The following is a 27,426-nucleotide window of genomic DNA, read 5'->3' as shown; positions in this document are numbered from 1 at the left end:
AATCCTCAATATTTCAGAGTCAGAAAGAAACTCAAATCTCACCCTTTTGTCATCCATGAGCCACCACTTTGAGCGCTCAGAGTCGCCACCTGCCAGGCTGATATTCCTTTCCCCTCCAGGTTTGCTTACGCATTTAAGTGAACAACCCTGTTTGGTTTTAGCCATCATCAATGGTACTTTACAATTCTGCAGAGAGCCTTGCATGTGAAAGAAGAGTGAGAAATTCCCACTCTGGCCATTCAGCTGACATCACGGAGCAAGGTCTGCCAGTCTCCACCAAGGCCCAGGCCTGTCAGTGGACAAAAGCCACCTTCTTCCATCGTCAGGTGCTGAGAGAAGGCTGAGGGCAAGTGCACCCTCCCCTGTGTGCCCCCCGGGAGAGACATGGCTGGGCCCCCGCTGACCCAGGACGCTCACACAGTTTCTCTCCTGGGCGAGGGTGGCTGAGGCAGGCAGGCAGGGAGGCAGGGAGGCAGGGAGGCAGGCAGGGAGGCAGGCAGGGAGGCAGGGAGGCTCGTCCCCCCTGAGGCCAGCTCCCTCAGTGGTGGCAAGCCCCCGCCGTCCCCATGGAAACGGCCCGGTGGGTGGGGCTACGACGGCCCGGCCCCTCCCGTTGCTATGGCAGCCGCCGCTGGCGGCGGAAGTGCCTGGCGGCGCTGGCCCCGCCCCGCCCCGCCCGGCCCCGCCCCCCGGCCGCCGCCGCCACCGCCCTCGGAAGATGGCGGACGGCGGGGCAGCGCCCGCGCAGCAGGAAGGGGAAGTGTCCGCGGCGGCGGCCGGCGGCGGCCGGAGGGATCGGCAGCCCCGGAGTGGCGGCCGCCCGCCCAGCGCCCGGGATTTGCAGGTGAGCGGGTGGAGATGGGCGTCCCACTCCCTCCGCGGGGCGGGGCGGGGCCGGGCCGAGCCGAGCGGGGCGGAGTGCCGTGTCCCCTCGGGGGTGCCCCTGGCCTTCTGCCAGGGCGCCCCTGAGGGGAGCGGGCGATGCGCGGTTCCCCCGCCCCTCTCGCTGCTACTCGGGGCTACCCCGATGTACCGGGCAGGTTTTGGGCCTCTGAGCAGAGGCTGACGTCTTTTCTTTCATTCTTTTTGCCCCCCCTTTTGAGGCTGGGAAGGGATGGACGAGTCTGAAAGGGAATTGGGCGCTTTAGGAAACGGTGGGTGGTCAGCGTGTGTGGTGGGCAGCTCCCCAGGGAAGCGGAAGGGCTCTTCCGACACTTCAGTAGCTGGGTTTTAACTGTACTTGAAGTTATTTTGGCGCCATTGTATTTCCTGATTATTTGGTAGGAGTGTCTTTTCCCGCACGAAGACGTCAGTCTCTGCAACTGTGGTGTAAGACTAAAGACAAGATCCTTTCCCAGGCTTACGTGGGGAAAGTTTTGAGAGAGTGTGATCACAAATGTAATTCAGCATTGGTACTTAAACGCTTAATTGCAAACACTTTTAGTAGTATTGCTTTTTTGTGTGTGACTTTGAAACTGTATGAAGGTTTGAAGTATTTTAAGCAACAAATTGATTGGAAAACTGGTGAAACTTTTGGTAACTAAAACTGCCCCTGTTTTGTTTAATTATACGTCATTAGCAGAGAAAGATGGATATAGTTTTAAAATTTTTTTCTTGATTACTATTTGGAATTTTCATAGGTTCTTGTTGAGATTAACTTTGCTACAATACCTAACAGTAATAAAGGGTGTTAATGCTTTGGTTCATACCGTCTTTAGTTAGTCAACTGAAGCAGACAGGCATTTTGGGTAGATGATTATTTATACAATGTTAAAAACCGAAGAAGTAGTACCCTCCTGGGCCAGAGCAGCTGACTGTCCATCCATCTAGCTCAGTACTTGATTTGTTGTGGCACCATAAGGGTTGTGGGATGAGGAAAGCACAGAAGTGTGACCATGCCCTTTTATGCTCCCTCAGCATCCCTCAGTTTTTGGATTAGGGACAGTACAGGGCAGAGCTTTGCCTGTTCCTTTTAGTGTCTGCTTATGGACTTGTCTGTGACATACCCTATCAGCTTTACATATCTAAAAGATATTTGCTTGTATCCTCAGATAGAATGGAGGTCTTACTGGTTTTCTTGAGCTGTCTTGTTACTGAGTTTAATTTACTTAATGGTTATAATTCCTCAGATCATGTTTTTTCCCTGCAGAAAATGCCTCATATTAATATGGGATTAATATCCTGTGTTCACAGCACTGTGTTTTCAAGGATGGATGATGTTTCATTTTATTTTAATGTGTATTCTTTCAGCATAAAACTGTAATGAAATTGGTGCCTAGTACCTATTCTGGTGTGCATAATAAAATGTAATATCACTTGCATAGTGTGAACAGAATGGTTTGGAGACAAAATTAAGGATGATTTGACAACAGAGTATTAATCAGGACAAAAGTAAGATTGCTAAAAATGACATGCCTTGCACAGCTTCCTAAATATGAACTTACCTGTGATATGACAGCATTTGGGGAACCTTTGGGAAAAACCTTTTTTTTTTTTTTTTTTAAAGTATTTGCAATGATGCCTGTGCCTTGAATTCAGGCCAACAAGGCTGAATTGATTCTTAATTCCAATATAAGCTTATTTGAGTTATGTTTTTCCCATTTCTATGTAAAATGTTTGAAAAAATTATTATTTGCTTCCCAGTGTTATCAGAGAGTTACCTAGCAACTTTATTTCAATTCCTTAACATTAGTGAGATGATGCTTAATACGTACATGTGTATACACTCTTCTGATGCTGAATCTAATACAAGCTGAATGTAGCTAGTGAAACAGCATGAACCAAATGACAGCAGACTGCATGTTCCGAGTCACAATGGCATTAAGCATCATGGGTTTTTTTTTCATAAAGCAGAAAAGGAGTTGAATTTAGCAAAGTAGTTGGGGTTTCTCATGTGGATGTTACTAATTTTCTGGTGATGCGTGCATTTTGCATTAGTTTTTGTCTTCTGTTCCACATGTAGTTCTAGAGTTACAGACTTCTAAAACCAGTTCTATTTCCTACAGTTGGCCTTGGCAGAGTTATACGAAGATGAAGCTAAAAGGCAGTCATTGTGTCCTGACAAACCAACAACTACAAAGATCAGTAACACAAAAGTATCACAGAGGTAACGTGTGATTTGTACTTCAGAAATGTGTGAAATAGGTACTGTATTAGCTCACAAAATTTTGTCATACTTACTTGATCTCCTCCTTGTATAAAAAGCCATCTACAGCAGTTCATAATCCGGAATTGTGAATCCCTGTAATAATGCATAATCTGTGTCTTCTCAGAATGGTTTTTAAATTGTATTTATTTAGGAGTCTTTGTGCTATATGGTATTCCGAAACAGTTTAAACCCATTTCAGATAACATGCTGTAAGTGTTACTTTTTGTTTACACAGATAGAATGTGGAAATTTGTTGTATCAGAAAAATACTGTGGTTCTTTTCTTCTTCAAAATTCAGCAAATCAGTAGTTTGAGTCAAATTTAGCAAGTAAGCTGCTTTCAGTGTTATATTTATGTCAGTACCAGATGAGACAAATATTCATGTGAAAAATTATTAGTAGGCTCCTATGGGGTGAGAGAAATAAGAAGGGCATCTTAATGAATTTGGGTTTGGCAGGTAGAAGGAAAGACATGTAGCTATGTATAAATCCAACTTTTGCTGGCCTGCAGTGTTTGCCGTTCACATATCATTTGAAGATTCAATGTAGTTATAAATTTTTTATAAAGAACTCTTGCCAGTTTTTAATTAATTCTTATTTAAATTGTTTTAAAGAGAAGTCTTTATGTCATTACTGTCAGTGATGCCATAACAGGTCTTGTATTTGGCTTCTCTTTCAATCGCTGCTGCCGATATGGATCTCTGATTTAAAGGAGGTTAAGCAGCAGAAAAGATCTTAGTCACCAGAGCCATGCTTCAAGTCCATCTGCAAATGCAGATCTTCAGGAAGAGGGATTTTAGCACAGTATGTGACACTTGGAAAATAATCGGGTTTTGGTGAGTTATTTGTTTGTTTTGGTGAAACCACCTAAGTTGACTAATCAGCTACATAGAACACAGTTTATAAACAAATAAAGCAAATGGCTCCATTTACCGATACATATCATGAAGTTACAATTTCCCACTCCAACTGAAGGAAGAGCTGCAATACAGTATCTCAGATACTTCCGTGTGATAGCTGTTGGCAAACACTTGCTCTTTGTTGGCAATCATACTGGAATCTGTCTGAGAAAGAAGAGATGGCTGCTATTTACTTGGTATCCAAAATGAGATTTTTCTTTCAGCAGACTACAGTTTGCTCTCAGATGAGCAGTGTATTAATTGCAAAGAAGCATAGTGCTGCTGTTGAAGTCAGCTACTTGGCTTGCCTTCCACAATTGCAGGTATAGAAGAATGTCTCTAGGCCCTGCTGGAATAAATGCCATATTATATATGCTGTAATGTTGTGTACGTTCCTTTAAGAAGCTTAAAATACAAGCCCCATAAAACCTACAATGCGACAAAGGAATTAAATAGAAGAGATTAAGGCGTTTCTAGTGCCCATGACCTAAGTCCATACCAATACATTTTTTTTCTGAGAAAGTAATAAGAAGCAGATCCTTTACTTGGATATAGAATTACATTGTTTTATCAACACTGATACTTAAAAAAGCAGTGACCTGCTCTGCTACACTTCAATTTCAAAGGTACAGTAGTCAGACAAATTGCATAAATCTGAACTAGTGATCTGCCATTGCTCATGTAGCAGATTGTATCTACTTATCCCATGGTAGTCAGCTACCTTGTATACATCTCACTTTAATGAATTTTATCATCAAGTACTATGGGACAAGAGCATACATCTGTACAGCTTTTCCTAGCATTTTGCAAACTGACAACCCTAGCTTGTCCAGTGGTAGCTTATTGATCTGTCCCTATCATAAACCAGAATCTGATTCTGCATTTTAATCAACTTTTGATGCGGTGTTACCATTCAATGTATTTTTAAAATTGCATAAAATAGAAGTGAGAACAAATACTTTTCTAGGTTTGGAACTCCAGGACATCAAGGAAAGCCAGTGTTGACTTCACTAGGCAGCTTATCTCTTGACAAAACCAGCTAAAATATGAAAAGAATTTGAAGTGTAGTTAATTCTGGTAAGCTGGATTCTGAAAGAGCTGTTGAGCTTGCATATTACCTGTGTTATCTGTGGTACTACCAGTGGTGTAAAGCAGAATTCTGCATAACTAAGAATAAGAATAAAAAAAAAACACCAAACAACTTGATATCTTTAGTTTTTGAAAACAGTAGTTTCAGAAGTTACATATGAAGTACTTAGTGAAGTGTATGTACCAGTCATCTTCAGATGTTTTCTTTCATTCTCTTGGCAGTCTTAAAATTGATTCTCTTAGAAGGTTGAGAAAACCAGAGAGAAGCATGAGCGATGACAAAGAAAACCAAAGGTATTTTTAAAACGAAAAAAATTTGTTTAACAGATGTGAAAGTAATTGGGTTTTTTTGTGACATTCACACTTTGCTCCCCCCATTTTTCAAAATGTGTGTGAGCTGTCTATCCTGCAAAGAGCTAGTAAGTACAGAGACACTGTGTGACTTATTAAAGTAAGTGTTAGCTGTACACTGCTGTACTAAAACTATGTTTAGCAGAATCTGGATGTAGTGATCTAGGACCTGTAGATGCCTTAACATGTGACTGTATGGATGTAAAAAAAACTTACACTTGGACTCAAAAGCTTTTTTGCCTTTTCGCAAATACCCTGAGTTGTTCTGTGTATCCATTACTCAAATATTTGAGTATATCCTTTCCTTCATGAATACAAATTCTGATAAGAATTCTTGTTTCATCTTCTTACCACTGTAATTCTTTTAAATCTAATAATTATAGATTTTCCATATAAACGGCAATAAGGATAAAAAAATACAGATTTATGTACAAAGGAGAGATGATACTACGGGATTGCCAGTTACGTGACATCATAAAAGTAGTATGATTGTACAGCACCTTCATACCCACTACTGCTTTTGGATAACTATAAAATACATTGGAATCAACAGCATTTTGAAATCATTGGCCTGAGAGACAGTTTCACATGGATTAATTGATTTGCCTTGCCCCAAGTGATTAAGTGAAAAAGTTAAGGAAAGTAGAAAGCGCCCGTTTTATTGGTTAATAACACTTCTTGTAATCAAAGACAAAGCATTCAAGTTTGCCAGGTTTTATATTTATATACAGATCTTTCTACAGCATCTATTCCATTGGTATTTAGAGATTTATAGCACCTTCCTCAAGATAATCCTCAAGGAATATCTAGTTCTTCACAATCAAGCAGATACAGTTTTGAAGAGAATCATTTGTAATTTAACTTTTCACCTTCAAGAGCTAGAAATGGAGCTGTGTTGAAAGAAAGAACACAAATTAACTTTCACAGCAGTTTCTGCAGATTTTAAAATGCCTTGAAAGGTTAATTAAATTTATTAGAAACTTTCCATCTCTGATATGGAATGGCAGGAATGGAAGTATACTACATTTTTAAATTAAAAGCTCAAATTGTGGCACTGTTCAGGTTTTTCAATAACAATTTTACGCTTGTTCTGCCAAGGTGGTGTTAGTTGTGAATCTGTATTCTGACCAGCCCAGGCACGATCCCATGCACAGGACACCCCTGAGGAAATTGGTCTTTCTGGGAGCAGACAACATCCACATAAGATGAGGTGTAGAAAGCCACAGCTGCATCAGGACTGCATTCACTTGAATATACGGCCTTGGCCCCTCACCCCTGGGGCATGTTCCAGAAGGCACCTTGGTAGTTTTGTTAGTGAAATGTCTTTGGAGTAGTGCTGCTTGGATTTCCAGGGAGGTCAGAACCAAGCGGTACATTTCTGTGATCAGAATGAAAATGTTTTGTGCCAAATTTGGCTCTTTGTTAATTTTTTTTCTTTGGATGGGAAGAGGAAAATTATGCTTGTCATTTAAAGCATTGCTGCTTATGAACATTACTATTCTAAAGATTTTATTCAGGTGACTCGGAATATAGAGGATTACAGATTTCTGGGGCTTCTAATAATCCGAGTAAAATTGTTGCTGAACTCTTCAAGGAAGCAAAAGAACATGGGGCTGTACCATTAGATGAAACCTCAAGAGCATCTGGTGATTTCAGTAAAGCTAAGGTAAAAGTTAAAAGATATTTTGATCTGTATTTACATTAGTCTCTCTGAAACTCATCTAACGACATGAGAGCAAATACACCTTTATTGTGGTTTGCGAATAGCAGAGGATTTATCAACACAGTTGTGCGTTACCTGTGATCAGACAGCTTGCTCTAGAAAATAAAGCGGGGAGGAACCACACAATTTCAGGGGAAATCATTAGAAATCAACCTGAGCTGGAATTACTTGCTTTATTTTTAATTAAAAATGATTTTTAAAAAAATAAACTGCAGTTGTATCCCAGTCAAAATATCTGTTGAATTATTATGTTTGAAAATGTATGCAGGTTAGAAACTGAAATGCATCATATAAAACCTGCTTAGCCTCATTATGGTTACTAGATATAATTTTCCACTTAGAAAATATACAAGTTAGAACAGTATGTTTGCTTTTTATCACAGAAACAAGCTTGCTTATGCTTTTATTTGCACCTAGGTAAGAATTTTAATAAACTTTCAGATATTTATTTCAATAAGCTTTTCTATATATTTTTTCCCAGTCATTTTCTGGTGGTGGATATAGATTGGGTGACTCATCACAAAAACATTCTGAATACATATATGGAGAAAATCAAGATGTAAGTAAAATTCTGAATAGCTGGAAACAGAATCTCCAACAGATGCCTGCTTAATCATGTTTACAGCTTGAAATGGCAGTGTTACTGTAACTACGTCTATGAGGAAAAGCTAATATCCAAGTATTACATGTGTGTTAGGTAGAAATTGTTTAAGTGTCCGCAGAGGACAGATGTTCACTGGATACCACTAAGACCTTCATTATGGAGTTTTCTGATGTAAATTACTTTTACATTCTTAGCAGACATTCCTTTTAGTTACTGTCCTCCAGCTGTTCTGCATTCTCTTAGCTATGCTAACATTTTAATCCTCTTAGGTTAGGAAATGTTTCTTCTTGTGGCTTGCAAAGTAGCCAGTCTCCAACTGGAGAGCATGGATGTATTCTAGGAATGGTGAAGCAGCAGGTTAGAGGCCTTTTGAAAATTGTCTTGCCTTTCTTTCCTCTCATTTAAAAATCAGGAAGTGAGGGGGGAGGGGGAAACAAAGTTCTCTATACTTAGCTCTATACTTGTTTGAATGGCTAGAGCAAATGTTAAGCTTATCTAGAAACAAAACCAAGAAATGAGTAAGGCCAAAGGATGTGGTTCAGGCTGGGGGGTGCTATCATGTCACACCAGGAGCTGCTACCTTCTACCCTCTGAAGTAATCCTTCTACCGTGTAAGTAAGAGCCAGCTGTAGTGAGCCAGAAGCATGTTGCAGCAGGGTTACTATAACTGGGGGCAGGGATGGTTTTCTAAGGGAAGGTCAGTTTTGCTGGCTAGGGGAGCCTAGTTGTGCTGGACTGCAAGGTGGTTGCAGTGAAGAGAGGTGCAAGCTCTGAGGGTGAAAGGCTCTGGCTGGATGTACAGGCATGCAACAGAATAAGAAGGGAGCGAAGGAGGCTGGTTTCCAGGATTCTCCACATTGGAATGGAATGGAGCTAGTATCAACTTTATTGGAGCTCAGCATGTAATAATTGGCGGAAAGAGCAGTTTTTGCTGTAACTGATATATCAGCAGTAGTTTGTAATTTTACGGATTTGTTTCTTAATTTATCAACAAGAAACATTTACTGGTTTTGAAACTAATTGGAACACTGACTGTATCATCTGTTATGTCATGGATAGCAGATTAAGAGATTCTTTTTCCCCAAGTGTAAGAGTGGTCCTGAAGTAGATAGTAGTTTATAACTATTATTTGCTTTTTTTAAAGGATTCTAACAATGATAGTTACAGTGCAGCACTCTGTTCTTCTTTTGTTATTCTTGTTTGTGGCCTGTTACAAAATCTGTTTATAGATCAAATATCATATAACTAATCTGTGTGAAATTGAAATACCTTATTTGTCACTTCTTTAAATTTCACCATTTTCGCTCCATAGGTTCAAATTTTGCTGAAACTATGGAGAAATGGCTTCAGTTTAGATGATGGAGAGTTGAGATCCTATTCAGACCCAACAAATGCTCAGTTTCTTGAGTCTGTTAAAAGAGGGTAAGTTAAAATGGCAACTTTTTTGAGGTATGTCTTTCAAGTGAAGTGAAGGAAAATGCTTCCTCCACATGTTTATGATTATCAAAAGCTCCAGGCTTCTCCTCTGCCTGCACCCATAAAATATATTCTGTATTTGTCATCAGATGCATGGGCCATTTAAAAATTTGGAACACTTTGGTTCCTTCTGGTGATTTAACTCCGAATGTTACTTGTTACAGACAGCTTTTAGTTTCACATGTTTTGTTAGTGCATTCTAGGTTTTGACTGTCAGCTCACTGATTTTTTTTTTTTTTTTTTTTTTTTTTTTGTCCTTTAGGAAGAAATTTGTAAAACAATTGTACGTCTATGACTTTTAAAGTAAACATAGTATCAACTCATACTGTGAAAGGTTTTGTGTAATTTTGTATTGCAGTTCAGAATGTAATTGGGAAACTTATTTTTGTAATTAAGGGAAATTCCTGTGGAACTGCAGCGACTTGTTCATGGTGGCCAGGTTAACTTGGATATGGAAGACCACCAAGAACAGGAATATGTGAAGCCTAGACTGCGATTCAAAGCTTTCAGTGGTGAAGGGCAAAAACTTGGAAGGTAAAAAACACTAGGTTTTCTGTTCTGTGTTTGTATGTTATTTCAAAAGCTGGTTTTAATTAATTAGGAGACTGTTGGAGAAGCTAATCAGATGACAAAAGCAATATAAAAATTATTCCGTGCCACAAGTCTCAATCCTGAGACTCCTGAGCTACCAGTAATCATAAAAATTTACATATAATCTTAAAGAAGGTTATCTTAGTCCTATATTCCTCATAGATTTGCTAGATGCTTTGTGTTTTGTTGTGGCTATGAGATTTCTCTGCCTGTTCTTGCATATAGTTTGGCCTATAAATTTTTTAAATTCAGCTGTGTTTAAAGCAAAGGAAGCTGAAAGGTGGTTAGTACTATACAAACTTCATGAGAAAATCTCTAGATAGAGGAAGCAGACCCAAATACATTGTTCCCCATTTAGTGAGAAACAAGCAGAACTTAGTTATAATGTGATGGTGGCCAGTAAGGACACATGCTGCTCTGGCTTAGCTGCAGTACATGTTGTCTTTTACTGCTGAGATCATCACAAAGGGACTAGGAGATGCTATTGCAGCAATGTGGCTGATGCCTGACTTAATTCAGATGGAAAGTATTTTTGTATGGGAGAAACTCTCATATTTTTTCAGGAATGAAGGAGCAGAAATACTGTCCTGAAATATAACCTTGTAAGCGGTCACTCATTATAAGTTATATAGACAAGTCTGTTAGCTTTAAGAAAAGGAAATAATTTGGTAAACTATCTTATTTTAATTTGATCCAAAATAAACGAGCAATAAGTTGTATCAAAATCTTGCAACTTTTACTAAGAGTTGAGGAAAACTTCAAATGATGCTGCAGAAATCTGTAGTAGGAGCTGCTTTTTTTTAAAAGCAAACAACCATAGGAATTGTACATGCTTCTCTACATGAAATAATACTGCAAAGTCTGGACTGTGGGAGAGGAGGGGCTCAACTTTTAACCTTTGATTGGAGCCCCCACTTCCTTCAATTCTAGTGTCATCTCCAACTAGAGTATAAAATTCATATATGTAGTAAAAAATATGAAATTTAATGATTTAGAAAAGCTTGCACCTGGTTCTGTTTCATTTGCTGTCCTGATCCAAGTGTAGGCTGATGCTGTTAAAACTCTAACGTGTATAATTCAATAGAACTGATACATAATGTGCCAAAATTCATTCCTGTGACTAAACACTTCAGACTACTTTGTCCATAATTTCTGTTCATCTTAAGTTGGTCAGTAAGAGTAAACAGGTAATGTGACCTCAACTCTGCCAATCATCAGCTTTTTTGCATAACAATTATAGGCATTATAGCATGTTTTTCAGCTGACTTGATATTATCTGTTGAATTGTAAATACTTCTAGGTTTCTGTTCATGATTGCATTTATTCATGTTATACGTTTGGTTGCCAGAAAAAGGTATTACTGGTCTGCTTCTGCAAGTAATTCAATAAATGATTCTTCACTGTTTCTAATCTGTATTTCATCTTTTTAAAAGTGAGGAAGTATGCTCAGTAAAACTGAGAAGGTGGAAAGCTCTGGCAGGGATGACATAGAGAACAATTGTATATAATAACTTCTTCACTTGAGCACTTGCTCAGGTTATTAAAGAAAATAGTTGGGGAAGAGAGGATGATGTTCTGTATATAAGAAAATGTGCACACCTATTGTGTGGTGGTTTTGTTTTGGTAGCTTATGAAGTCTCAGGTATGTAAACAATGAAAGGAGCAGCCAAATGGTTATATCCAAGAAGATTTTATTCCTTTTATACTAAATGTAAAAAATTCCACCTTACTATGTGGTGCTGTCGATATCATTTGTGCTTTGAAAGGGTGGGGGATGCCCAGAATCATAAAGTAGTGCTCCTGAAAGCAATTACTAAAGCAGTTTGGGTCAGTTTAGTGCACTATAATGGTACATAATTATTTTTTAATATAGTCCAGGAGGTACAACATACAAATCTTAGTATTGAAGACTGTCATTTCATGCTCTGTAAGGATAAACAAATATAGTTTTGTTCGCACTTCATTACCTATTTTAAATAATGCAAATGTAATGCAGAATTATAAGAAAAATAAATACTAAATATCGCAATCATTGACAAGAAACTACAAAAGCATTATTTGTGTCTCTGTTAGAAAATCTGTGTTTATACTTAGCTCAAGAAACTTTGAGAGGATTTTCATTTCTCATTTGTAGTAGTTATACATGGTAGTCATTATGTGAAAAAGACAACTGAAATAATATTCAGTTCTGGTTTGACTCCATTGGTAACATCTGGTTTGTGTTTTTGTTCAATCCTTTAGCCTTACACCTGAAATAGTCAGCACACCTTCTTCCCCAGAGGAGGAGGAGAAATCCATTCTTAACGCACCTGTTCTGATTGATGATTCCATGCCAGCAACTAAAATTCAAATTAGATTAGCAGATGGAAGCAGATTAATACAAAGATTTAATCAAACACACAGGTAAATCGATTCTGAATCAATACAGGTAACCATAACTTTTTTGATAAGTTTGTGTTTTGTCATTAAATGAATATCAGCAAGACATCAAAAAGGGAAAAATACAGTTCCACTGAAATGCTATAGCTCTGTGTCATTTTCATAACATAGATGTACTGATAAATTGACTGTCAAAGGAAAATTCTGTACTTGGAACCACAAGATATTTGATAACTGCAAAGTCACAAACTTTTAAGACCAGTTTTGTACTGTGATTTGCCAGGACGTGGTACCAGCCATAACTTTTCTCAGGGCGACTGAAATCTGGACAGAGTCACTATGTAGTCATCCCAGCCCTAGGCCCTTCTGGGGAGGAGCATGTGGCTGACTTGGATGACACTGTGAAGGCACTTTACTGCAAGGTGTGGAGTATAGTCTCTCTACACTACACGCAGAGAAATCCTGTGGCCCATAATCAAGAGCTCCAGCTTTCTACCTTGTTATGCTTGAGACTGTGACTAAACATGACATGGGTTATAAGCATAGACTGCAGCCCATATGCAAAAGCATTATGGACATAACGTGCTCATTTGCTATTCTGGCATGTGAGCTGGACATAATACTGAGAACCAACCTTTGTTTCATTTTGGATGGTCATCTCCTAGGAATTGGCAGCATGTGAACTTGGTGGGTTTTTCAGATCTTAGTAGTTTGCTGATTAGAGCTTGCCATCAGTTTTATTGACATTGTTGGGGCATTGCCACAAATGGTGTTGGCCAACCCCATTTATTTGCCTAAGAGGTTGTGTTAGCGCAAGGTTCTGCAAAGCTCTGCTTTGCACTGCGTGGCTGAGAGAACTTTGGGCAGAGGGCAGAGATTTGATCAGTAGTTCCACCCACACTTCACAGCAAGCAGGATTCAAGCCAGCCCTGATCTGAAATCTGCACCATCTGTGTTAGAACTGAGCTAAAACTGAGCTTGAATCCTGCCATGGAGGTGGTCTTAGCATGGACCCAATTCCACGTTAATATTGTTATATGGAGAGTTCACCTGTTTCCTTTTTTACCTTCTGGCTCAGAATAAGAGCGGAGCCAATGTGCAACTTTCTTCACCTGTCAACATACACAGACCACAATGAGGCAATTTTAGTTGAGATGCCATTTTAGCAGCCTTGATAATGTACACTGATAGTAAGGCCCAGGTCCTTTCTTCGCAGCACCTGCTGGAGAAATGCTATAGATAAACGTTAGGGCTTACTGGGAGCCTCTGTAGCCATGATGTGTTTTCTTCTGTCTGCATGAAAGGGTAGAAGTGGTAAACTCCCCAGTAACATCTGTAACCAAGGATGTGTCGACAGAAGCTTATTTTCGTCATTATTAACTTTCTCTTGGTTGTGAATCTTTGTAGTTTAGTTAACACAGCCATATGTATGATCAAAATCAGCTACTAAAGTGCACTGCTTGTGTCATAAGCCTTGAAGACTGATAGAAAGTTGAAGTCCCTGCTTACTTGGCCACAGTAAATCTGCCTACTTACTAGTTACGATAGATCTTCAAAGATTTATTCTCAGTTTACTGTCTTAGGAGAGAAACCTCAAATTTCAGGTTTTTTTGATCTCTCAAATCTTATTTGTTTTTCATCCATGTCTTAAAAACTAAATTATTCTTGTTATCTTCTTGATGTGATTGTTTTATGAACTATCATTCAGAAGTGTACTGCCAAGTGAAAGTAGGGGAAACTTCTTGCTATTGAAGTGCATTGATAATTGCCCTCTGCTTTCTCATCACTGTCACCATGTATTTTAGGATTCCTCCTTTCATTAATAATGTAGCCTTTTTTTGGAATAGGCTAATTAATAGTGAAATTTTTGACAGCTGGTGTTGAAATTACTTGACTTTCTGTGTTAAGTATCAATTTGCAATATACTTCTATGTTACAAATTTTATGTTGAGAAAACAAGCAACATTCATTTTAATTTTTCATTTTTTTTATGCAAGAAGCAAAAAATTCTAGGCTACATCCATTAGTCATCTGGATCAAATGGAAATGTACAATCAATAGGACATATTAAATAGTTTGTTAGAAAGTTTTGTGTTCTCTGATCATCTTATGTTCAGAGATTTATGTCAAAATGGAATCATACGCCATTTTCATGTCTATATCCTTTCCACAGGATTAAGGATATTCGAGATTTCATTATCCAGTCCCGTCCAGCGTTTGCAACAACTGATTTTGTTCTTGTGACTACCTTTCCAAATAAAGAGCTAACAGATGAAAACCTGACACTACAAGAAGCAGATATACTTAACACTGTGATTCTTCAGCAATTAAAGTAATCTTACAGTTGTTGGTACAATATAGGGAGCGTGCTGTATTGTCATATATTATGTTTCTAACAGGTGAAAAAAGGGAAAGATCTGTGTCTTTTTAATCCCTCACTTCCACAGATCAAATTTTTGGGTTTCATTTCTTTCAGTTACAGCATATCTAACTTCTTTATTTTAATTTCTCAACATTGTTCAGCCTTTTTTTTAGTGTTAAAATTAAGCTTCCCTATGTTAGTATGTTTCAAACCACATCTTGTACTAAATGTGAAATGAAGTATGACTTTATGACTCTTCATTATTTTGAGGGGGGTCGGGGGGAGAAGCATTTTTCTGAAGGGGACAGTATCTTTCATACAGTTGGTAAGATTTGCACTATGGAAATGTTTTATGCTGCATTGACAAACAGCCATTTGAAAATTTAGCCTGTAGATTATGTTTACCTTCAAAGCTGTATTAATACTAAAGTGTTCTGTTTAATAGGTTGACAGATAATTAATGCCCTAATGTTTTTGTATATTCTGATTGTAGTGTTTCATGGTGCAGTATAATATTTATATTCTGGTTTTTATGTACTTTTCCCTGTATCATTGTTCATATGAGTGAATCAGCTCAGGAGATGGAAACCTCAGCTATTGCAGACTATAATAGATTGTTCTCATTTGTATTCTAGTTGTTCTACTTGTGGTGAAAATAAGTATAACTTTTTTTTTCTTGAAGTTAGAGAAATGGGAGAGACCACTGTCATCTGGAGAAATGCTGTGATTTAGATTTCATGAGAATAGGCCTGTGGTCACTTTGAACCTGAATATGCAGTTGAACCCTGTGCAGCTACATGATTCTTTATGTGAACAGTTACTTAAATAACACCAAGCAAAAAACCACCACGGTGCACAAGCACAGGACTTGTTTATGCTGTCACTTGCATGCACAAAAGTAGACATGTTAATTGGTCATGTGTTTTTGACCTGAATTTCAGGTCTTTATATTTGGAATTTTGGCCAAAGGCATTTTGTAATATTCAATGGGGATTTGGTTGTGCTACTTTCACTATACTTGTTTGGAAGCTGTACAGTTAAACCCCTTAATCTTTGAAATTATATATTTTTTGAAATAACTTGGATCTACACTGCGGTATGCAGGTAGGAATCTTATGTTGTGGGCAAACTGGCTGCTGTGCTTTAGTCTTACGCAGTTTTATAGTATTTGTGGCTTTATAGCAGATGAGTGGATCGCACTCTGAAGGACAGTAAATGGGCTGTATCTCTTGTACTGATATATGTGTTTAAAATGCTGTTATCACTGATTACTTTTGAAAATATTAGTATTTATTTATGCTAAGCTTATAATTGCTCAGTATAGTTGATTCATCTTACATTTTTACCTCAAAGTAGATATTTGACTGAGTAAATTTTAAACGTGCAATTGTATTTGAAGTATTTTGTTTTGTGATCTGAGTATCTGCATGATTTTAATCATAATTCATTTCATGTGCTAAGTAATTAAAGTTTTAAGCTAAAAAGACCATAGGCAACACTTGTTTTCTTCCCAATTTACGTTGTGCTGAAGTGGTGATTGTGTTGCATGCCAGATACTTAAGCCTAAATGGAAAGGAATGGACACATACTATGCGTATATTTTATATACTAACACTTCTCTATATAAATGCAAGGCCAAAGTCAGTATTGTGATATCAATCTTGGGCAATCTGTGGTTTTGGCATATTTCAGTTCAGAATGTAGGTAAAGTTACATTGCTTATTACTTCTAAACACCATTATTAATTAAACACTGGTGTATGAAGGACAGTGGTTAAACTACATTGTTGGGGTTTTTTTCCACTTATTATACCAAAACCCACAACTGCATATTATCACAATCTCTTTGTTTCAAATACTTGGTAAATTTTAGTGTTCAGTAGCAGCTGAGAGTAACTGGGGGTCACAGTAGTTGATGCTAATTTTTTCAAGCACTAAGAAAATGTATCAATGCTCATGTTTGAATATTTCACTGCTTCTCAGTACTTTAAAACTTATGGAATCGTCCATCTCATAATTTTATGTCATACGTTTTATTAATATTAAATTCTCACTCGTGTAGCTAACATCTTGGCATTTTTGGCACAAAACAGTTCTCTGAGTACAGACCTGTGTGGATATGCAGTTAAAGGAGAAGGGAGACTGAAACAAGGGAGAAGGAACATAGTAGAGGATGATGATCTTTCCCTCACAGCAAGCCTACTGAGCTTCTTGGGAATTCCGCTTAGCTTCCTTGAAATACAGGTAATAATTGTGTTGCTTGCTCTTGTAGGAAGCTTATGGAAGGCTCAGGCTTCACCTCTGCTTGTCTTTCTCGGAAATCCTTTATCACGTGGGCCAAATAATCCAAAAATTTTTCTTTCTTTTAAGAAAACCTCTCTGGACCTCAATACTTGTACGCTGCTTTTTTTTTGACACTACTCCCATCTTTGTGTTTATCCAGAATAAATGATTACAATCAGGCTTGTTAGTTTTTGGGGTTTTCTTTTTTTCAGCAGGACATTGAGATGTTTGTAAACATTCTGCTTTAATCAGACTACTGGACACACGTGTACAATTAGCATATATTAACAGCTGTCTCATGCTGTTCTCACTCTTTGGTGAAAATCTGTCCAATATTAAATGAACCAAGGAAGAGCACGCAGGCACTCAGAGGTGCTATTACTAGCTCCCTGCTTAGTTGCTTGCACTAAGGTAAAGCTCCCATGATCTTTAATTGTACCATTCTGAGCAGGGAGAATAGACAGAGGTGCACCTTCCCCTTGCTCATGCTGATTAAGCCTGACAGGCCTCAGTGTAGCCATGTGCTGATGAGACAGCGAGCAGCAAGGGTCCAGAATAATAAATACTGAATTCCTGGTACGCCAAAAGCAGTAAGCTTGTGGCGTTTCTATGGGATGGATATAGTTGGAATGGGTCTCTGAAGAGATTAAAAGTAGGACTGGTACTATTTAGCTGTTTATCAATTATTTGAAAATAAACTTTGAAAAAACAAATATTAGTGTGATGATAAACAACAGTAGGCAGCAACTATAGTAAACATTTAGTGAACTGTAGCAGTCGGATCATTTGCATCCTTAATACAGCCAAATGTCAAGTTATGAATCTGGAACCAACTGTGAAAGACACTAATGGCCTGGAGAGCATTGGCCCTGGAAAGGAGTTGAATGACAGTAGGAAAACAATGCAGCAGAACTGTTTATACCCCTTTGAGGTTTACAGAATTGACTTTGTGACTGGGAGATGATTTTAATATGTTTATTATTGGTGAGTTTGATACTGTTTATGGTGCTGGTCTTTCTTCCTAAGAACTTTAGAGATGGGACCAAAAAAATGAATTAAATATCTTAAAAGTCCTCAAAACAGGTAGTTTATCAGGAAGAAAACAGAGAGATGAGGTGATTTAAAGTGGGCAGTTACTTCACAGAGGGGAAAAAAGTATCATAAGACTTTGTTAGAGAAAAGCATAACAAGAATTAGAAGCTTGTACAAAGCTGGAAACTCAGTTCAGGTATTTGCAAAGTGAAATTAAAACACATTTTTCAATAGTTGAACTATTGCAATGAACCAACCTTGAAAATCAACTTCTCTGTCTTCTGGTTTTTTGTTTAATTCTCATTGTTAGGCTGGCTTTCTATAAGATTTGTTTTAGGTAAAGCAAATTTATTTGTGTTTTGCTACTGAGACAACAAGGTAAAATAAGATGGTTTAGTTCTGGAAAGCAATTTACTCTGCCTTTGTCCAGTCATACTTACAATTAATAAATTTTGCCATATGTTTCAGGTTTAAAGGCTGGAAAAGTTACATACCTCACTGTTGTTCTTCAATATTTTCATTACAGACGTTGGGACCGGACGGATTACACCCAAGGGTGCTGAAAGAGTTGGCAGATGTGCTCGCCAAGCCGCTTTCCATGATTTACCTGAAATCATGGCTAACTGGGGAGGTCCCATTGGACTGGAGGGTGGCAAATCTACAAGAAAGGCAGAAAGAAGGATCCAGGAAACTATAGACCTGTCAGTCTGACCTCGGTGCCAGGGAAGGTCATGGAGCAGGTCGAGTGCCATTAAAAGTCATATAATGGACAACCAGGGGATCAGGCCTGGTCAGCATGGGTTTATGAAAGGCAGGTCCTGCCTGACAAACCTGATCTCCTTCTAAGACAGGGCGACCTGCTTATTGGATGAGGGAAAGGCTGTGGATGTTGTTTACCTTGACTTTAGTGAGGCCTTTGACACCGTTTCCCACAGCATTCTCCTGGCAAAACTGGCTGCTCGTGGCTTGGATGGACACACGCTTTGCTGGGTAAAAAACTGGTTGGATGGCCGGGCCCAAAGAGTGGTGGTGAACGGAGTTAAATCCAGTTGGCAGCCGGTCACGAGTGGTGTCCCCCAGGGCTCAGTTTTGGGGCCACTCCTGTTTAACATCTTTATTGATGATCTAGACGAGGGGATCGAGTGCACCCTCAGTAAGTTTGCAGATGACACCAAGTTGGGTGGGAGTGTTGATCTGCTCGAGGGTAGGGAGGCTCTGCAGAGAGACCTGGACAGGCTGGAGCGATGGGCTAAGGCCAACCGCATGAGTTTCAATAAGGCCAAATACCAGATGCTGCACTTGGGCCACAACAACCCCCAGCAGTGCTACAGGCTTGGGGGGGAGTGGCTGGAGAGCTGCCAGTCAGAGAGGGACCTGGGGGTGTTGATTGACAGCCGGCTGAACATGAGCCAGCAGTGTGCCCAGGTGGCCAAGAAGGCCAATGGCATCCTGGCTTGCATCAGAAATAGCATGGCCAGCAGGGACAGGGAAGTGATCTTACCCCTGCGGCACTGGCGAGGCCGCACCTCGATTTCTGTGTTCAGTTTTGGGCCCCTCACTACAAAAAGGACATTGAATTACTCGAGCGTGTCCAGAGAAGGGCAACGAAGCTGGTGCAGGGTCTGGAGCACATGTCGTACGAGGAGTGGCTGAGGGAACTGGGGTTAAGGTGTTAACAGTCAGGTTGACATAGCGCTTGGGGATATGATGTAGTTGGGAATGGTCAGTGTTAGGTTAATTGTTGGACTGGATGATCTTCAAGGTCTTTTCCAGCCTTGATGATTCTGTGATTCTGTGAATTACTTATGCAGGGCTGTGAAGCTGGTATTTATTTCATGGAATTCTTAGTGTCTTACTAGGTGCTGATATAAAAAAATCTTGTGGTCTAATCCAGCAAAACAAAATAGAATTCATCGTGTTTTCTAGCACTATCCTAAAAATTACCAAATAATTTCACTTTCAGAACAGAATAAATGTTCTGATTTCCAAATTAAATTTTAGTTAACTTTTTCATGGTAGTAGTTGTCTACAGTGTTTTGGACCAATGGAAGCATCAGAACTTTAGTGTCTGCATTGTGCAAACCCTGGACAAATGTTCCATTTCACTGAACAGAATTCTAATAAAGTTAAATCATCATTAATCAGTTGTTCACAATGTAAATATCCTTACAGTCTTTAATGCCAATTTAGTTAATCCATTTTAAATTAGATTTTACAAATAAAAATCTCTGCCTGAATGTGAAAATGTAAGGGCTAGTTTTTTTGAAAGTTTGCAGTTAATAGAGAAGAACTTAGATAAAGTATTTATTTCTATTTGCATTTGAATTCTTGTAGCAAGCCAGTTCTTGTTAAAAGATTGAGACATTTTCAATGGAAGAGACTTTGGCTCTGAATGCAGGGTAGTGCTACCACTTTTTGTCCATGAATGAGTACCTTGATACATTTGAATACTTGTTTCCACTTTTTATCACTTTTTTTATATTGGTTCTGTCATTTTGAATGTCATGTGCATGCTTTTAACTCTTTTAACTATAAAATTATATTCCTGCATACTTTTATTAATGCTGTACTACTTCCCATAGCAGCCCCCAAATCCTGTAGTCTAAAAGGAAAAATTGAAAACAGGAGAGGGAGCGTAAGTGGATATAGGCAGATGGTTATGTTGAAATGTTTCTCACTAAATGATTTGCTCCTGCTCTTATAGTCTAATAATTCTAAGGAGTCTTCTTGAACACTATTTTTCCTGGAAACAGACACAGATCTTGGACCCTGTTGTAACTTCTTGGTAACTTGGCCACCACCTAAAATATTGTAAACCAGGATTCGGTCTGTGTGAAAGGAGTGAACGCTTCATCTGGAGAGATCAGACAATTAGACCTTAAAATGATCTGCTCAGAGGAAAAAAGTGAACCTGAATCCTATCTTAAATCCCAACACTAGGAAAGTTCAGATGTACCACTGAGTTGTATATGCATATTTAAGGTTTATTTTTTCATCTACAAAAAAGGAAAGTGGCTGTTCAAACTCGATTTTGGTTGGTTTGAAGGTGCTCTTCCCTCTGCTCTTTGTGAAAATGGTAAAAATAAACTGCAGTTGGTTTGCAAGGAGGGAGCTAACTCTTCCTGATCTTACTGTACTGCAAGCTGGTTTTAACATAGAGGCTAAGAACCCACCTTGATAGAATCAAAAATAAAACTAGTAGGTTTTTAAAATAGGTCTGGCATCAGTCACAACCCTTAATGGAGGACTAAGCCATATTATTAGGGATATGCCTAAGGGAGATTCCCTGAACATTTCTATCTTTGCCCATTGCACAGTAACCACGCCTGTCACATGAACAAGGGAAAATCGGAAATGAAAGTTTCTTTGCAATGTAATGATTTAATGTGTTGATGTTAGCAGTGTCATTTTTACTTACTGACAAAAAGGTTTAATTTCAAAGGGGGTTTTTTTGAAAATGTAGTGCAATTCATCTTCCAGGTTTCTGTCAGGGTCTCTGTAATCCACACTTCGCCCTCTCTAAAGCAATTGCTTAAATGAATGAGCTGAATAAACAGGAAAGGGGACAGATGGATGTGTCAGTCTGGCAAACCTGGAGGCAATCTGGGCCTAGGAGCTAGAACAACCACACTTGGCAAATGTAGGCAGGAGAGGATGCTTGTTTAGTGGGGACCTGTAACACATCCCAGCTGAAATAGTCACTGTTCTGTGAGAGGCTGTTAGCTGGATCAAAGCTGGTACTTCAGGCTCCTGAGCTTCTGACATCTGCTTTCCTTCTTTCCTGACTTTCTACTTGTCTCTGCTGGTTGTCCTGTTCAGCAGAGTAGTGCCTGCAGTGCATCAGTTCGTACAGGGAATTGTAGTGGTTTGTCAGTCTGCTACAAAAGGCAGACTTGAAGTCTTCCCCTTTTCCTCAATACCTTTTTCATCCAATTTCTTCAGCATAAGACCCCAAGATACACTAACACTTAACCTGGGTACATTAAGTCTTAGAATCATAGAATCATTTAGGTTGGAAAAGACCTTTATGATCTTTGAGTCCAACCATTAACCTAACACTGCCAAGTCCACCACTAAACTGTGTCCCAAGCGCCACATCTACACATCTTTCAAATACCTCCAGGGATGGGAACTCCACCACTTCCCTGGGCAGCCTGTTCCAATGCTTGACAACCCTTTCAGTGAAGAGATTTTTTGTAATATCCAGTCTAAACCTCCCCTGGTGCAACTTGAGGCCGTTTCCGCTTGACTTATCTTCTCACCATGTCACTTATAAATATTGCACTTGCCCTATTTCTATTTAATTGATTTTAATACATGTGCCCCAAACAAAACAAATACAATCAAAATTTTGGTGTCTTCCCTGTGTCCCTTCTGGTAAACTTATAGTGCTGGCAGATAATTTCTGCCCAAGGACTCCTGCCCTGTGGAATTCTCATGAGGGCAGCTCTTCTTCCTCAGGTCTACACTTCACTATGGCAAGAATTATTACTACTATTACTTATTACTTTTGCTTGGTTTATTAGCAAGTAAATTTTGGTTAGTCATTGTGTATTCCAGGCTGTATAGAGTTCTCCAGTGTTTTGATGTTTCACATTTAAATCTGACAATTCTTTGACACTCACACCAAGGGACTTGTAATTAGCTAATGGTTTTTCTATTCCTGTTGTTGCAGAGCTCAGCCTTTGGAATACAGTGCTGTCTGGTTTTTGTGGGTTTTTGGTAGTATCTCATGGTCCAAATTAAGAAATAAAGCTTAGGTTGCATGTATGATAAAGATGTGGAGTAGGTCACGGTGCCAGCAAATAAATGTGGGAAAACTAGAACCTTCAAAGAATTTTGGAAGAACTTTGATTCTCCATGTTTCTCGTCTAACCTGCACTGACCTCTTCCACACAGGAGTTTTTACTTTTTATTTGCTCAGCTAAACACTATCTCATATGTGTACAGAAAGACTCTTTAATTTATCAGAGGCTTGAGCCTGCAATGCTTAATATCCCGTCTTCCTAAGCAACTCCCTGGAGACTATTGGCCTGCCTGTAGGCACATGTGAGAATAAATAACTTTAGGTTTAATTCTGAAATCCTAAGCTTTTTGTGGCTGGTGCCATGTCTCAGTGTGTCTGCAATTCCTAAAAATAGTGGCTGCCTCGTTCTACTTGCAATCTTCAGGGCCTCCTGCAGTAAAACTTTGAAACAATAAAAAAATCAGTTTAATGACTACGTTATTGGTTTTTCCAATTCTAGCTCCTAGTGCTTTGGCTGATATTGCAGTATCAGTCCCATGGATCTCCAAGTTGATGCATTGATGGATATACTCTGCAGCTTTGTTGTAGAGAAAATGTTTGGAAGAGAAAAATAGTTGTTTTCTCTTTCTTTCTTTTTTGAAGAAGTTTATGGCAGTTTAGCTGAACCCATAAAAAGTCAGAACATGTCAACCTGGCAAGGTCTGTTTACCTTAGTTGTCTGTATAGGCTTTATTACCCAATCAACTGCGCAAGCAGAGAAGGTAGAGGTGACCTGGAGTTAGTGATTTCCAAATAGCCTTTGCTCATGGCCAAGGCCACCAACAAACATGCATTTAATTTTATGAATTTTCTTAGAATAGTAGTGTATGCAAGCTCAGATAGTGCTGCTGTCTCTGTACAAGCACAGTATTGGTAAATGCTGTTACAGTAGTGAGATATCTTTGTTATGGAGAGAACGACATTTTGCTAATAGTCTTGTTTAAGTCTACTCTTAGATGAACAAATCGGTCTCTTTTCTGTAGAGTAACAATGTGATAATAATATGAATTTTTGTAATATATTCAGAAGAACTTGAAATTTTGTGTAGCAGCAGTAGCATTGTTATAGAGAGCTTATCTACAGTTATAAGGACGTTTTAATTCCTGCAAGACAGGATAAAAAAAAATCTGTAACTATACTATCAGATAGGAAAAATTTATTTGGATTAAGATTTTATAGATGAAACCAAGCAGGGGTTGCCAAGTTAGTCTGATGAAGTCAGACTAATCTTCAAGAATGAACTACATTATGGTTTGTTCAGGATGTGGTAAGTATTTTGTCTAAATGCCCTCAGTGAAATATGGATGTAGATTCTGCCAATAACTTGTACTTTATAACAAAAGGAAAATGTTAGGTTTCAAAAAGAAGCCTGAGTATACTGGAGATTTGAAGGCCAGACTTGAATGTTAGTTAAGTGGTTGAGAAGCAGCTGCTAATATCAGTACAGCCCAGTTTTCCTTTCTGGTTTGCCTTTACATGGAGCAGTTCATTACAAACACCATGCAAGTTGATCACAGCAAATGATTAGGGGAGATTTTTTTCTTTATCTTGTCATTCTGAGGGAGGAACAGATTGTAACCTGTATCAGGTATTTCTGCTAGAAAATCTTCAACATAAGTGACAATAAAAGACACTGCTTTCTTACTTCAGCTATCATAGCACCCACAGAACTTGCAGTCTACACTTCCCATGCTGGTGGCTGCCCACCTTTCATAAATGTCATGCTTTTTTTTTGTATTCTTGCCTACTTGAGCATCTGTCACTGAAACTGAGGGAGTCTTCTGACAATATTTTCATTCTGTCCTCTCAGGATCTCATATATTATGTTGCACCTCATCCATTTTATTTGGTCTTCTGCAGCTAATGCTTCTGCTTAAGTAATGGGTGGCTAATTAGGCTGATCATGTAGCAGTTTCTGCTGAAAAATTACTTTCTGGAGAATAGATCTTAATAGTTTTTATCCTAAGGATTAACTTTCTTTCCGAGAGTCGGATTTTTGTACATAATTAAGAAATCATTTGGCAGATGTATTAAAGTGGAAGAAAGGAAAAGAACTCTTCCTCAACTCAGTACTAGAAGATTGTCACGTTTGATGCAAATGTCACTAATGGATTCTGCTTTCTACACTCCTTGCACTTCCTTTTTTTGCCATAGCTAAGCTCAATTTTTCATATTAAAGACCTTGAATCTCTTTTGTGTTGCTTCTCTGTTGCCACTACTCTGAAGGTATCTGGATGTTTCTCAGTCCTTCTCTGGTTGGAATTAAGTCCTTTAATCTGTGGATAGAGGTAAAAGACAAGATTGGCACTGGAAGCATAAGCGTGTTCCCTTACTCAGTGAGCTAAAATACTGTGAACACAGGGGATCTTTCTAGTGAAATACCAGTGGACGTAAGAAGTGAATGGTAACAACAAAGGACCTTGGTTACCATGAGAGGGGGTGGTGGCTAGTTCTCACAACAATACATTATTATGGACTTCTTTTTTCCCCATTGCTTTTCTGTCTTTTGCATACTAGAACATGTCTCACTTTCCTCACCATTTTTGACTAATTGGATGACTATCATCTTTAACCTAAGTTCAGAGCACTTTGGCAGTATTGCCAACTCATCATTTCATCCTAATAATGAGTTTTTAGCTGATGTTGCAGCTGATCCGTCAACCCATGACATGCCAAAAACCACAGATATTGCAACCTAGCTGTGGGAGGACTTTCCCTTTCTGTTGTTTCTTCTTTTTTATTTTTTTCTTGTTTCTGTTTCCTAAAGCAGAACAGTCAGACTGGATTGCTGCAGAAGGCAGCAGGAGTTTCTCATTCAGTGAGCCAGTGGACTTTTCTAGATGAGGAATTCAAAAGAAACAAAAAAGAGCTCCAGCAGTAAAAAGTGACTCTGCTTATGAACCTCTTCCTATGAGCATTGCATCAGTCTCTTCAAGCTTTTCTTTCCCTGCTGCAGTACCAAGACTGGGATAAAAGAGGAGGGATGAATCATGGAATAATTTAGGTTGAAAGCCACCTCTTATTCATCTGTACCCTAGGGTTCCTTCACCCCACTCTCCAAACTTAGTAAGGGACTAACAGATCAGGCTGCATTTAAACCCATGGTAGTACAGGAAATCTGTGGAGTTGCAGGTGAGAAACATGGAGTATGAGGTAATGGATTAGGCTTCACCAAGGGCAAGTCTTGCCTGACCAACCTAGTGGCCTTCAATGATGGAGTGATTACATTAGTGAACAAGGAAAGAGCTGTGGGTGTCATGTACCTGGACTTCTGTAAGGTCTTTGACACGGTCCCCTACAACATCCTTCTGTCTAAATTGGAGAGATATGGATTTGATGGGTGGACTGTTTGGTGGATAAGGAATTGGCTGGATGGTCACATCCAGAGAGTAGTGGACAATGGCTCAATGTCCAGATGGAGGTCAGTGATAAATGGTGTCCCTCAGAGGACCATATTGGGACCAGTACTGTTCAATATCTTCATCAATGACAGACAGTGGGATGGAGTGCACCCTCAGCAAGTTTGCATATGACGTACAGGATGCCATCCAGAGGGACCTGGACAAGCTGAAGAAGTGGCAAGTTGTGAACCTCATGAGGTTCAACAAGGCCAAGTGCAAGATCCTGCACGTGTGTTGGGGCAACCCTTGGTATCAATATAGGCTGGGGGATGAAGGAATTGAGAGCAGCCCTGCAGAGAGGGACTTGGGGATACTGGTGGATGAAAATCTGGACATAAGACAGCAATGTGAGCTCACAGCCCAGAAAGCCAACTGTATCCTGCGCTGCATCAAAAGAAGTGTGACCAGCAGGTCAAGGGAGGAGATTCTGCCCCTCTGCTCCATTCTCGTGAGACCCCACCAGGAGTACAGTGTTCAGCTATGGAGTTCTCAGCACAGGAAAGACCTGTTGGAGCAGGTCCAGAGGAGGCCACAAAAATGGTCAGAGGGATGGAACACCTCTCCTGTGAGGAAAGGCTGAGAGAGTTGGGGTTGTTCAGCCTTGAGAAGAGAAGGCTCCAGGAAGACCTTATTGTGGCCTTTCAGTGCTTAAAGGGGGCTTATAAGAAAGATGGGGACAAACTTTTTAGTAGGGCTTATAGTGATAGAACAAGAGGTAATGGTTTTAAACTAAAGGAGAGTAGATTCAAACTAGATATAAGGAAGAAATATTTTATGATGAGGGTGGTGAAACACTGGAACAGGTTGCCCAGAGAGGTGGTGGATGCCCCATCCCTGGAAACATTTAATGTCAGGTTGGATGGGGCTCTGAGCAACCTGATCTCGTTGAAGATATCCCTGCCCATTGCAGGGGGGTTGTACTACATGACCTTTAAAGGTCCCTTCCAACCCAAACTATTCTATGATTCCGTGAATTCCCTAGCTGAGGAAAAACAGACAGGTGTGATGCACATGTCAAATGAAAAGATGGAGATTTGTGGACCTGGACTATTGCCACCAGTGACAACTCTTAGAATAAGGACTTGATACACGTTATTTCACAAATAATGGGCTAGGTGTTGAGAAAGGGAAAGACCCCAAAGACTAAAACATAATCTTTGCCCACAGAATCATGACTTTATAAGTTTTTGGAATACAACTCAGTTTTCAATTTTATATTAGTGAGATTGTCATTTAAGGTAGAATGTAGTTCTTATCGAGAAGAGTTTTCCAAGTGGCTTAAGGTTTCTTTAAAATTCTTCCAT

At 39.2% G+C, this 27,426-nt stretch overlaps 1 protein-coding gene across 2 annotated transcripts; it reads left to right on the top strand.

The window, feature by feature from the left end:
* Nucleotides 1–702: 702 nt before the first annotated feature.
* UBXN2B (UBX domain protein 2B) lies at nt 703–16,108 on the top strand. Of its 2 annotated transcripts, none has more exons than XM_074818722.1 (9): nt 703–844; nt 3,006–3,106; nt 5,358–5,429; nt 6,993–7,152; nt 7,691–7,768; nt 9,126–9,235; nt 9,686–9,823; nt 12,122–12,283; nt 14,433–16,108. In XM_074818722.1, exons 1-9 carry the CDS (start codon nt 719–721, stop codon nt 14,593–14,595), a joined length of 1,110 nt encoding a protein of 369 aa, XP_074674823.1. In that variant the 5' UTR covers nt 703–718; the 3' UTR covers nt 14,596–16,108. The 2 variants fall into 2 exon arrangements, with proteins under 2 accessions (XP_074674823.1, XP_074674831.1); XM_074818730.1 differs by having other exon boundaries at nt 14,377–16,108.
* The last annotated feature ends 11,318 nt before the right edge of the window (nt 16,109–27,426 follow it).

Source organism: Strix aluco, chromosome 1 (genome assembly GCF_031877795.1).
Source record: "Strix aluco isolate bStrAlu1 chromosome 1, bStrAlu1.hap1, whole genome shotgun sequence".
Lineage (NCBI taxonomy): Eukaryota > Metazoa > Chordata > Aves > Strigiformes > Strigidae > Strix > Strix aluco.
Note: the sequence above shows the minus strand (reverse complement) of the source record. Positions and strands in the feature narration are given on the sequence as shown.